Source organism: Lepisma saccharinum, chromosome 25 (assembly GCF_977018435.1).
Source record: "Lepisma saccharinum chromosome 25, izLepSacc3.1, whole genome shotgun sequence".
NCBI lineage: Eukaryota > Metazoa > Arthropoda > Insecta > Zygentoma > Lepismatidae > Lepisma > Lepisma saccharinum.
This window is the reverse complement of record NC_139253.1, coordinates 2,518,260-2,532,047: the sequence shown is the minus strand read 5'-3', so window position 1 is coordinate 2,532,047 and position 13,788 is coordinate 2,518,260. Positions and strand designations below refer to the sequence as shown.

General features: G+C 36.0%; 1 protein-coding gene across 2 annotated transcripts in view; it reads left to right on the top strand.

The window, feature by feature from the left end:
- LOC145978827 (juvenile hormone esterase-like) overlaps positions 1-13,788 on the top strand; it is a 69,396-nt gene that overhangs the window by 750 nt on the left and 54,858 nt on the right. Inside the window, exons 2-9 of one of the 2 annotated variants that reach the window (XM_083111697.1) lie at positions 1,696-1,833; positions 3,676-3,829; positions 4,468-4,653; positions 5,012-5,202; positions 9,394-9,568; positions 10,366-10,544; positions 11,574-11,721; positions 12,252-12,384. In XM_083111697.1, coding sequence (XP_082967823.1) covers positions 1,696-1,833; positions 3,676-3,829; positions 4,468-4,653; positions 5,012-5,202; positions 9,394-9,568; positions 10,366-10,544; positions 11,574-11,721; positions 12,252-12,384 — 1,304 coding nt within the window. Of the gene's footprint in view, positions 1-1,695; positions 1,834-3,675; positions 3,830-4,467; positions 4,654-5,011; positions 5,203-9,393; positions 9,569-10,365; positions 10,545-11,573; positions 11,722-12,251; positions 12,385-13,788 lie in introns of those variants that run through there. The other variant, XM_083111698.1, reaches the window with a different exon arrangement.

Below are 13,788 nucleotides of genomic sequence, written 5' to 3'. Positions count from 1 at the left end.
TTATAAAAGAATAGGAATTTGAAAAATGGATTTGTGAAAGGAATGAAGTACATAATATGTAACACAAATTTGAATATACGGATGAATGTATGGTTGAAATTTTTGAAAAGAAAATTATAAAACATACTCCAAAAACATTAATTGTTATTTTCTGATCTTTTTAAAGTTTCTAATTACATTCATAATTACCAGTGGCGTAGCATGGACATTTCGGTAGGGAATGCCAAGTCCGAAGGAAGGGTCGGCCCTTTCTTGCTTAATAATTTACTTATGGTATTAGTCGCCACAGGTATTGTTTATTTGCCTGACGTCAGCTGGGTTTTCAATAAAACATCATCCATGCATGTTTTAGCTAGAAAATTAGATGCCTCACTATGGCACAAATGTTTTGAACTCTGGTGTTTTATACTTTTTTTTATACCTTTCTGCATGACGCAAGTCATTAAAAACCTACCTGAATCAGAAGCGCCTCTGCACAACAGTAGACGTCATTGTTGTGGTGATCCAACTACTGATTGATTTGGTTTACTTTATTTCGCTTTTCTACCACTTTTGGTTAATTGCGAATATGAATATGAGTGATGATATTGATGAAGAGACACTGACAAAGAACACCCGTGCTCACGCCAAGATTCGAACCAGGGACCTCTGTTGTCTTGGCGCACTGTGCAAATCAGAGTGGATGATCCAAATATCGTGCACTCTACTGACGTTACAGTGCCGATTAGTAATTCAGACCACTGTTTATTACATCTTGAGAATGCTGGTAACCATTTTAAAATAATTTTGTCCAGAGACCATTCGATGTTAAGAGTTTTCAAATGAATGCTAAACATTTGCATTGACATAATATTTAGTAGTTAGATAAGAACGAGAAAATACAATAAAAAAATTAATAGTTTTGCGGGTTAAGTGGTAGAGCAGCCACAGGCTGAATTTCTAACAGGAGGACTTCACCAACTTATTTGACAAAAACTGTGTTGATCTTTTAGTTTTTAATTCACATCGCTGTTCGTGCGATAAATTATACAATGCAGTGGCCATTAAGAAGCGGTATATTTGAGTTTGGGAAAGTTATGTCAGTCAATATTGCATATTGCAGCATCACATAGCACGAGTTGCATGAGCGCGAAGAGCGAAGAACCGGGTAGGAATTCTACCGCTGTCGTATGCTTCAGAAGGCAGGAAGGGTCACATGAACCAATCATGGTAGACCTCTCTGCTCCGTACGGTGGCGTAAGAGAGACCATTTACGTGTGTGTTGTAGAAATCGAAGCTTTCCCTCCATAAAGGCAGCAAGGAATATAGGAGTCCTGTACACCGAACCTGCTCGGCGTCCAGCTGGGAAAGGCATTGAAAAGAGATGCTAGAACGAGTGTTGAGAGTGGAGCGTTGCAAGCGGATCGCGAAAAATAGCTATTATAATGCCATGAAGGTCAAACATATATGAAATTAGTCACGTTTTACTTTATAATCACAGCATTTAAGCATTTTTGAAATTTTAAATCTGGGAACACCGGGCGTACGGGCGTACTACAATGCTACGCTACTAATAATTACCTACATACTTTCATCTTATTTCTATTACAAAATTTGCCTATTGAATTTTGACAGTGTGGGTCATTGCCAACAGTGACCCACCATTGGCTCGATCCATGTACACATTTAAATTAAATAAAACACCTCCTTTTGCAGGCTCCTGTACCTTCTGAACCTTGGGATGGAGTGAAGGATGCAACAAAAGAAGGTTCAGTTTGCCCTCAGTGGATTATGATAAAGAATACATTTGAGGGAAATGAAGATTGTCTCTTTATTAATGTATATAAACCAAAAGTAAGTAACATCATGTTTCTATTTGAGCAAGTTGTGTATAATTTAGTAGAATACTACAATCCATGCATTTCTTGTTCTTCTGTAAGTTGGTATATCATACATGTGCAAGTGTTACATAATATAGTTTAACGGAATCATGTGGGAGTCTAACACGCATATTTTATATATGAGCCTTGAAATCTGTAATTCTGCACACCAGGCCTTGGATTGCTGCATGCTCCCTGTTCCATGATGTGATGTAATCATTTTTAATATGACATCCAAATCTGCCCACTCTTTGCACTAATAAACTCCATATTATGCTCAACCTATAATCTTACTGTTGAAATTATTGTTTTGAAAATTATTATTGTTAACATGTGTAAAATACATTGCTATATATTTATTAAATATATGTATTTGACCTAACAAGAGCTTATGATAAATGCTGAAACTTAATGTGTTGATGTACTAGGGACGTTCAATATATAAGTTTCCCTGTGCTATGAAATATTGTATAAAGCAATGCCATTAAAAAGAAGCACATGGTCGACAAGCGCCATCCTTCGTCTACAAGGAACAACAATCGATTTGTTATCAGACGTGCTCAAAGGCGAAAAGAAAATGCTTGTTCGGAAAACGCGGGCTGGCATCATAAGGAGTTCAGAAGCATGGATGGTTCACGCGTGTTGGAAAACTGGAGTAAAGAAGAAGTTCGTTCTGTCAATTGATATGAATGGGCGAATGGCTTACCTCCTAGTGCCATTCATATGAAACTTGTTGCTGTTTATGGTGATTCCGTAATGACAGTGAAAATGTTTAGGCGTTGGTGCAAGTTGTTTGATGATGGCAGGGTGTGCATTTTAGACAACATTCGAGCCGGGCGATCTTCGAGTGACACTACTGATGAGAACATTGCGAAGGTGGATGAACTTGTTCAAGAAAACCGTCGAGTGAAGGTACGCGAGGTTGCAGAAAGATTGAAAATTTCTGTGGGAACAGCCCATCACATCATTCACGAGAAATTGCAATACCGCAAAGTGTGTGCATGTTGCAACTGAGTCGCGATAATCAACTGATGGGAATGGGCTGCAGCCTTGAAGGTTTAATGCGATACCAGCAAGATGACAATGCATTTCTCATGCACATTGTGGCAGGGGATGAGACGTTTGTTCATCATTACACTCCCGAATTCAAGGGACCGTTTTCTGGGATGCTAAGGTCGTTCTGCTTATGGACTTTTTGGAACGAGGAAGAACAATTAATGCTGACCGTTATTGTCAAACATTGGATAAACTGAAAAACGCAATTCGACATAAGCGACGAGGTCTCCTGTCAGCTGGTGTCATTCTTCTTGACGATAACGCTCGCCCCCCCTCAGCAGTGCAAACACAACACAAAATTGAAGAATTGGGGTGGGAACGGCTGCCCCACCCCCCATACAGCCCCGATTTAGCACAGAGTGATTTCCATCTTTTTCCGGTGTTAAAGTCTGAATTGCAAGGTTACTGTTTCGAAACAGATGAAGTGAAGCGGAATGTAAGAATAGTGCTCAATAGCCAAAGCCCTGATTTTCTTGCAAAGGGAATGGACAAATTGGTGCAACGGTGGGACAAATGCCTGAATCTCTATGGGGATTATGTGGAGAAGTGAGGAAGGATCCTCCTACACATGTATGTATAGTTTTCTAATGTATCTTAAAAATATTTTTTTTACAGCATACGGAAACTTATATATTGAACGACCCACGTAAGATACAAATACTTAAAATGTTTTGCAATGATATTGAGTTTTAGAGTTAAGAGTAGGTTATCATGTGATGTTTTTCTTCTGTGCTTACTCACGTTGTTCATTGTTTTTTAGGTCCCTGTTGTGCAATCCCCAATGGATGTTATGGTGTGGATTCATGCAGGAAGTTTTGCAATGGGCTCAGGAAACATTAACATGCAGGGACCAGACTACTTGATGGACAAGGACATTGTGCTCGTCTTGTTTAATTATCGACTTGGGGCCCTTGGTATGAACAGTAACTATGATATTTAATAAATTATGTGATGAACCCTAAAGTTGTACAATCCTTGTTGTACAAGGATTTGCTATGTTTCTGGATTATTTATGAAAATATGAATGAATAGTGAATTGATGAATCAGATGAAGAAAATGGAGTATTTGTCGTACCTTGAATCTTGGTTTCTCCTTAAGCATACCATGATATAGTAGTAAAACAAACTTTAATTGATAATCTTTACCATTTATTGCATATATTAGAGAGTAGGGTTATTATAATGGAGATTATTTTTATTCTTTGTAACATTAGCTTCCCTGAATATGGCTTGTCTATGTGTTTTTGTTAGAGAATAGATTGATACTTCTGAAAAAAATAAAATATTGATGGCCTTGTTTATTGACAATATGAAAAATTACAGTGTCAGGGTCATACGTATAGTATGTATACAGCATTTCTCCTTTGCAAAATATATCCCCTTTTCTAATTGCAAAATTTTGGCCCAAAGTTCTAAATGTAATTGAAATTCCTTTCTTTGCATTTTTTTTATATAGTTATGAGGATATTAAATTATTCAATAAAGAAGTTCCCCCAAAATTGTTGATTATGACTTTAACAAGTATTGTGCTTTATGTTATTTTATATTTTAGGTTTCTTGAGTACTGAAGATGAAGTCCTGCCTGGTAACAATGGGCTGAAGGATCAGGCGTTTGCTCTGAAATGGGTGAAGGAAAACATAGCAGCATTTGGGGGAAATCCCGACAGCATAACAATATTTGGAGTAAGTGCTGGAGGTGCAAGCGTGCACTTCCATGTTATATCACCTCTATCAAAAGGTTAGTGTTTAATTTGCTTTATTTATTTCATGTATTCCATTTTATACATGCAATAGTATGCCCATGAAGTCCGGAAATTATTAATTTTTCAAGAAAATTTATCGACCAGAAAGTATTTTTTTAATGCTTATTTTAATTTTGAGTAGTTTTCTTATTTACATTCGTCTTCTACTTGTACCACAGAGAAGCTTGTACCCTTCAGCTCAAATCAATTGATGAAGATAAATTATGATTGGATGGATTTTTTTTTAAGGAATTCAGGTGATGAAATCATGTGCTAATCATTCAATACATCTAGCCAATTGTATAGTTAGTATCACAAAAATAATTATCCATTTTTATCAATTTTTTAAAACAGGTCTCTTCCATAGAGCCATCTCTGGAAGCGGTACATCACTGTGTCATTGGGCTTTTGCACCTGAACCACGTTTCCTTGCATTTAAACTTGGTGAAGTTCTCAACTGCAAAGCGGAGAATTCCAGAGACCTTGTGCAATGCCTTGGAAAAAGTGATCCCAAAGCATTTGTTACAGCTGTACCTGCATTAAAGGTATGTTAATTTATAAGTAGAGTTTCTATCTGATTTGATCTTTATACTCATGATTAAAATACTAACTCTGTACATGTCATATACACCAAAATACTGATGCGAGTTGAAGAAGTGCCTGAACCAGATGTCTGTCATCTTGAAAAGATTATTATATTATAACACCATATTTGATTTATTCAGGACCCTCTTTTAAAGTTAGTTTTCTCAGCAATCTATAGGTCACTGCATTCACAATTTTCTTTTATCCACTGTTGGTCAAATAATTTCATTTTAGGAGAACATAAGTTTAATCTACTGCAAGAAGACTGAAATACTAAACTGGGAATAAACGAAGTTGTTTGAATGGGATTTAAAATGAAACTAGTGAAAAATTTGCAGCATTTTATGAAAGACAATTTCAAAAGTTTGGTTTTCACATATATCACATGTGAATTGTTTGCAAAATGGCAGAGATTTGAGCATTTAAGCATATCACACACAAGGGGACAGATGGCAACAAAGTCTTAAGTAGATGGGCCTCCTCGATGGCACAGTGATAGCACCATCACTAGAGCTTGGATTTGTATATAATTACATATTCTATTCCATTCTAGATACATACCTTGAACTGCAAAATGTCAACGAATTATATAACTGACATGATTTTATATAAGTTTTATGTTACATATTTTTACCGATTTGCCAGGATATTTCATATTTTACATATTTGCTAATTTACTTTACATAAAACAACATATTTCTATAACGTTTTCTTATCTTGATCCTTATTCCTATGTTTTCTATCTCTGAAACATGATGAAGAAAATTTGTACCTCATATGATGTCATATTTTCTAATCAATGAGATGCATAGGGCTTACGGTCACCTAAAATTGACTGCAAATTCGAAAGACAAACTGAGGACCAAAAAGCTACGGGAATTTTTATTTATCAAAATATGCTGAAGTTTCTCCCCCCTCCTCTTTTCTGGCTATATATTTTCGTCTCACTTTTAGGTTTAGGCAAAGCTTATAAACTTGGCATCGGTGGACAAGAAAGCTACTTTCCTGTATGCAGCGAGTCCCCTTCACTTGTACAAAAAATACAAAAGTAGCTATTTTCATTCGATTGTTGTTTCAACAGATGCTTCTTTTTACAATTTCTTTCGAAAATTACAAAGAACTCTCTTTCTTATTGACATAATAATAATAATAATCCATGGCTCTACAGCCCTGGAAGGGCCTTGGCCAATCTCCTGACTGCCAGTCTCCCTCCCACATTCCTACGTAGAGGCATGGAGATCTTTAACCGGTAATGGGGTGACGTGGAGTCAGCACGTTGAACCCTCGGCCATTATAGAAGATTTCCGAGACCGAGTTACGTTACTCACTCATAGCTCCCCAATTTCCTCATGATTGTGGGTTGCCACTTGTCCTATACACAGGCCAAGAATGCAGAGTCTGAACCCAGGAGGACTCGTACTCATGCCATCCTGCAGTTGGAGCCCAAAGCACAGCACCTTAGACCACACAGCCACGGAGGAAGACATTGATATTTACATATTATACAATAATTTGCGATGTGAAAAGTAATTAATAGTTGACAAAATTGATTTCATAAATATGTGCACGTTGCTGTGTTTTTGACTTTATATATTTGATACTAATTTTAATTTGAACAACTTATGTCCTAAAAATTATGTTGAATATTATTAAATAGAATAAATATCTAGCAGAATTCGTGAAATGGCTTGGATACTCGATTGTTATTACTAATATTACATATTCTTTGATACTACATAGTTAGCCACATATCCTTTTGATAATACATATTTAGGTACATATTTTATCAATTATTGTTATATATTTATGTACATATTTTGCACTTTGATATTACATAAAAATCCAAGGTCTAGTCATCACCTTGTAACCAAGGGTTCCCGGGTTTGATACCCAGTGGAGGCACATAGTGCTTCAGATCCCAGTGTGGGTCCAGTCCCGATTAGCCTTATTGTGCATAAAGTGAACTTAAAACACCAACTCAATCAATCAATCAATCTTAATTAGACATTACAGTAAGGAAATTAGAGTAAATGTTCATTATTTCATAAAGAAATTGAATCAGTGTTGAATCCAGCCACTTTCCTCCAGGGGGAGGGGGAAGGCAATCAAACTTCACAGGGGGGATATCATAGGCATCAAATTATATTACTAATAAAACAATTCTGATATATTAAAATTGCCCCTTAATTCTGATAAGTAATTAAATTAATTTAAATGTAATTAGGCTTAATTAACTATCGTTTTAAGAATGAAACTTTCTGTGGGTTCCTCAATTGACACCTTCACACAAGTTTGAAGTGTATCCTGATCCATCCTATTTCTAAATTTAGCAGTTATGACAACTGACGAGAATTTTCATTCATTCATTATTTTGACTTAATTATGAGGATGACTGAATTAGTGCTTATTACTATGAAAAGAAAATACAGAAAAGGTATGTACTATGTTAAATTAAAGTGAATCAAAAAAAGCAAAAGTGAACATGGTTGCCATTCTTCTTAGCTATACTGACATTTTTTGGGGGTGACTTAATATTTTTCAGGGGAGAGAGAATAACCTCTGGGCCACCTCCTGAATTTGTCACTGAATTGGAAAAATGCTTTTTTAATTTTCTATATAGCTTCTGTTTATCTTCTAATGTTATGAATGCAAACAATTCACAGATATTATTCAAAGGGACAAATTGCTTTTAGTTATAATGTTGTGATAGATGATGCATGATTTTCAATTATATCATTTGTGAGATCCCTGCAGGACAATATACAGTACATATTGAGTTGTACCCTACTTTACAGAAAATGTGACCATAGTGAAGATCAATGTAATAAGAGTCTTTCTTCTGATGAAGAGTTTAAAGAAGGCAGGGTGGGGGAGTCTTGGTTACAGGGGAGGGTTCTCAAAATGAAAACATGACCTTACTGAAACCAGTTGCCATTGTGATTTTCAGTTTTGTCAATTTTGGATTATACAGCTAAAGTAAGGACGACTTGAAAAGTGGCAACTTTAGACACTTCTGCCTACCTAGAAGAGGAACCATTCACCTTTCTACAATACTTCTTCTGCAAAAGTAATCCTGTTGTGCCAAATGACAGTGCAAGGCGAGTGTCTACACACATACTCAACATACTCACTCTCTCTCTCACACAGACTTACTCAATCCCTCTCTCTCACTAACTCACTACCTATGCCACCATCGTTGCAGAACACATTGAATCATTTACTCTCAATCTCTCCATCTAAGCTTGCAGGTTAGAGTTCATATTTTAAGTCCACTTTATGCACAATAAGGCTAATCGGGACTGGACCTACAATTTAAAGTGGAATCCGAACCACTTTGTGCCTCCACTGGGTATCGAACCAGGGAGCCCTTGATTACAAGGCGAGGATGCTACCACTATGCCATCGAGGAGGCCCTCCTGCAGGTTAGAGTCACGACATGGGTATGAATATTTCTTTATCAATTTCATCTAATCATCATTCATCGCCAGCATCACAATTAGCTCAAGGAGGCACAAAAGTGATGCAAGGAAATAAAATACACAAATTCATTGTACATGAGTAGATGCTAGAAGAATGTACTTGTAATTTACCTAAATTTTCCTATGGTGAGATGCATCTCCATTTTCCTGCACTGTGAACAGTGTTTGCAGAAAGAAAAAAATGTCATGTTTGCAAGAACTTTGAATTGGAATGAGTTCTGATTTATTCAGAAAAGTTTTAGCTTGAACCAGCATATTTTTGTTATTAAATCTGGAAATTCTGAATTGATGAAAAGAAAAGTAAGAGTAACTTACAATAACTTAGCAGGGTCACAAGAAAGTTAAATAATAATGATAATAATCTCTATTTGTCTGTAGATCCATAGTTTACATAGGTATGGACATGATCAATCAGAGATATATACAATCTACATGTATAATTCAAAATGCAATTGATGGCATGTAAAAAGATTTATGTACAACATAATATTATGTGCTAGTACATAAGAATCAGCATATGACCTGAAAAAAACAACAACTTTGCATGCATATAAGTGAGCTTACTTAAATATTTTTTTGTGCAAAATCTACACTTTACTCAAAACAGAAGCATTTCAATTGAGAAATATAGATTTGTTATTCATGTGGAGTTACTTTTGTGTCATTTTTCAGGAATGGGGCACTGATTATTACTTCCCCTTTTTGCCTGTGGTAGAAAAGGCTATCCGTGATGGTGAGCCTGTGTTCCTGCCAGACCATCCCTTGGAAATCCTGCAACAAGGGAAGTTCAACAAAGTGCCCTGGGTCACTGGGGTCACCTCTCATGAAGGAATATTGTCTGTTTCTAGTGAGTGTTTGCACACATTCAAGTACTATATGTAGCCATTATCTAATATTACATTTGTAGGAATGAGACACATAAATCTATTCTTTAATTGTATCTGCCAATATAAGCACATACTTGTATTGGTAAAATTGAAGACTAAAATTGGTAAACGCTGTAAGTGCCACAATAATTCAAACACCATTTTCCATGTTAAACTGTGAAATGTGCCATGCTTTATAATGTGGTAAATGTGAAATGTGGCTGGTATCCCTCTAAGTAGTTCAAAGGGCATGTAAAGAGGTCACTAGTGTGCACTTTCTTACAGGCTGATGTGCGGAATGATGCAATTTCCCAACACTTTCGCTTTTGGCACTTACAACGTTTACCACTTTTAGTCCTCAATTGTCAATAATTTTACAAATCTTAAATTTCCAATTCGGCCCAAAACTCCTTGGGGGTCTATCACATTGAATCACCAGCTCATAATCTTGCCAATGAAGCTTCGGGATTCAATACCTTACTTTGAATTGAGTATTTGTGTATTTTTCCATCAATCTCATCTAATTATCATGTCTAGTAATTGCTGCAATTAGCTTAAAGGAGCAGAAAAGAAACTTAAAACATGAATTCAATACAATTGTCAGTTTTTATTGTTTTCATTATGTAATAGAGTGTTCCATTCACTCTCAGCCCCTGACTTTCTCTTGTAACCTGAAAAGGGTTGTTGTGATATTGAGTTTCATAATAGTTTATTTTTTGTAATTACTTGAAAAATTAAAATATATACATTTTACACTAAAAATTTATATTAATTGCAGAGATGCTTGCTGATCCACAACTGCTTCAGGATATTAATAATAAGTTTGAGACTGTTATACCCATCTACCAAGTGTATGAAAGAAATACAGAGAAATCAAAGGAAATATCACGGAAAATAAGATACTTTTATTTTGGAAAGAAGGAAATATCTGCAGAAACCATCAATGAACTTATTCAAGTAAGTATAGCAATATCATTTAAGCACAACTTATACATTCAACTAACTTACTTACACCTAATGGTAACCACTATATTACCTCACACACTCTAACTTTGTGCTATTTTATGCTGCATTTAAATTGCTAATTCTTTTTATTTTTTGAAAAGAACCATGCTTGTCATCTATGCTGGCGAGTCTTATTACTATTGACTCTTCCCTTGTGATTGTGATTTGTTTCTATCTTTGTGTGGTACTGTTATGTTACTCCACTATATCTTTTGGGATTCATTCTCTCTGTATTTCACTTGTTAAGCTCAATGCTTAAATTGAGTTACTGCCTGAGCCTAGCTATAGCATGGCAGCTGCTGGTCCAAGAACATCAGTGGCTGAACATGTTAAGCTGTCCACTTTTGATTTGACACTGAAATATTCAATACCCATAGGTGGTGTTCAGAAATTGTTGACTCTATTTCCGTTGCTTTCAGTTTCCTGGGCCTCTCCTATGGCGCAGTGGTAGCATTGTAGCCTTGTAATCAAGGGGTCCTGGGTTCAATTCCCGGTGGAGGCACATAGTGGTTCGCTTTAAACTGTAGGTCCAGTCCTGATTAGCCTTACTGTCCATAAAGTGAATTTAAAACACCAACTCAATCAATCAATCAATCAGTTTCCTATCAAAGAACTTCTCTCGATGCTGCATCCCTCCTGGTGTTGCAAATTCTTAGCTATTGAGTTGTTTTTTTGTATCTATAATGTCTTGATGTTTGAAGAGGTTACTATGCTGGAAATACTTGCATTAAGTTTACATTGAAGAGGAACAGAGTTCACATTATATAGAGACCCTTCTTAATCATACTGAATACGTGAGGGAAACAAATAGGTCATAAATTGTGTTCTTTTCTGATGTGCAGTCAAACTGACATTGGGGGGTTATGATTGCATTTGGGTGTGAGAGGGAGGGAGGGAGGAAATTTATTGCAATTTATATTTTCTTAAATCCCATATTTATTTTTAATTTACTTATGTTTATCCTTGTCATCCTTTTGATAGATGGAATCTGATACATTTTTCAATGCACCCGCATTAGCTGCAGCAAAACTTCATCTGGCCAAAGGATCTCCTGTGTATTTCTATGTATTTCGTGTACAAGGAAAACATAGTTTTGGGGCAATGTTCCTGGGTTCAATGAGTACAAGTGGTAAAGTATTGTTTGTTTCAGTTTCACTACATTTTTTTTCTCTTTGTAGTAAAAACTAAAGTCAACAATCTGTTGATTTAGTGTGAATTTTATAGATTTTCCTCATAAAAAATTAATATCCTATATCCAGTTGTTCATCTTCATTTTCCGAACCAGTGCAGTTTGAAACCATCATGCATGTTCAATGTCAGCAAATAGCAGACAATTTCTCATTGATCCAGCCATTCTGTCAGTCTGTGCGTATCTTACGAGAATGAGCTTAATGCATTGCATGAAAATTGACGTAAGGAACACCACAACAAACTTCACAATTTTCACACCAGGACTTATAGAACAACCAAAGGCCATAACTTGTTCAATGCATTAAACTGTTCAAACAATGATGTTAATTGCCTCATTTGATGAGAAATTTACATTGTCTTCTTGTCCAGCAACTTCAAAATGATGTTTATCAGTGGTTGGAATATGAATTAATACCGGGAGGTCTGTTGATTTAATAATGTATTAGTAACTGTATTTCTACTTGCCAGGTGTATCACATGGGGATGATAGCTTATTCCTGTTTCCTGTTGCTGATATAAATGCCCGAATTGAACCCACTGATCAGGAAGTGCTGACCAAAGATAGGATGATCACAATGTGGACAAATTTTGCCAGAACAGGGTGAGTTTGTTTCTCATGATTTTCAATAAAATTGCAGTTGTTTTTGGCTTGCAGATGCTCATAATTATTTTTAACAATATCTCTGGTTTGTGGGTGTATTTTTGAGGTTGAGATGTTAATGTTCCAATATTTGAGTGCATGTTTAGAAGATAAATTATTCTTCCTGATATGTGCACACTGTGCATAGGCAGAACTAGGAGTTTGTTTTCAGAATGCCATGTTACATATGTTTAGAATTCCTTCCAGAGCATTCATGTGAATATTCATGTGGTTTGCTTTTGCTGTGGGCTAGATATTCTCAATAGTTTTGTGGCTATGTAAATCTATTAAACTATTGATAATATCTAGACAGCAGTGAGTGGAAACCACATGAAGATTCAAATGACTCCTCTAAAATAAATTCTAAGCATATGTAATTTTTCAGAATTTGGTATATCATAGTGTTTTTTTGGAAAGGAGAGGAAAATTTTAAAAAAATGCCCTGGTGTTGGTCAAAGATCTTGCCTAACATTATGAGAGCTCCAAAAATAGTCTACAGATGGCAAGTTTGGCAGACTTAGGCTGAAACACTTTGGGATACAATACAGTCCATGAAGAAGTCTAAAATTTGTTGCACGAAAATTGCACATCAGGTGCTCATGTTTTGTGCTCATGTTCAGTCTGATAGATCAAATGAGAGTTTTATAATCCTTATGTATTGAGAATTACTCTATGGCCAGCCAAGATGGTGGCCTAATTTGTGGTATCAATTTTCCTTTATGCCACAGTTGTATGAGTGTTTAAAGATAGTAAATATCCCCAAATTATACCAAATACTTGAATTTCGCTATCTGACTCATGGACTATACCAAACTTGATCAGTAAACTATGACATCCTTTGACATAGTCTTGGGCTCCATCATATGATGCACAGCTCCCATTCTACTGTGATAGGTGGATCCCACTTTAAACTGTAGGTCCAGTCCTAATTAGCCTTACTGTGCATAAAGTGGACTTAAAACACAAACTCAATCAATCTACTGTGATAGGAACTGATGAATAAACATGAGAAGTACCAGAATTTGCAAATGCCATCAGAAACAATTCCAATAACTAGCATAGCGTTTGAGTGCAATTATAAGTGATTACCTTTATGGTCACAAAAAAAACAAAAACACAACAAATTAGAAGGTAGATCTTACAATGGATACACCATGTATCATATTTACGTACATTACCAGTTTGTGGTAAACATTCATTCAGATATCGAGATATCGTCTCCTGGGTTGACAGTAAGGTGGAGTAGACTTGGTGAGTGAGACATCTGCTTTATTGATTCAGAGGAGTATCCTAGTTGATGCACAAGACAGGATAGTCAACAAGCCTTACCCAATTCGACTCATTCCTGAAAGACACATATGTTGA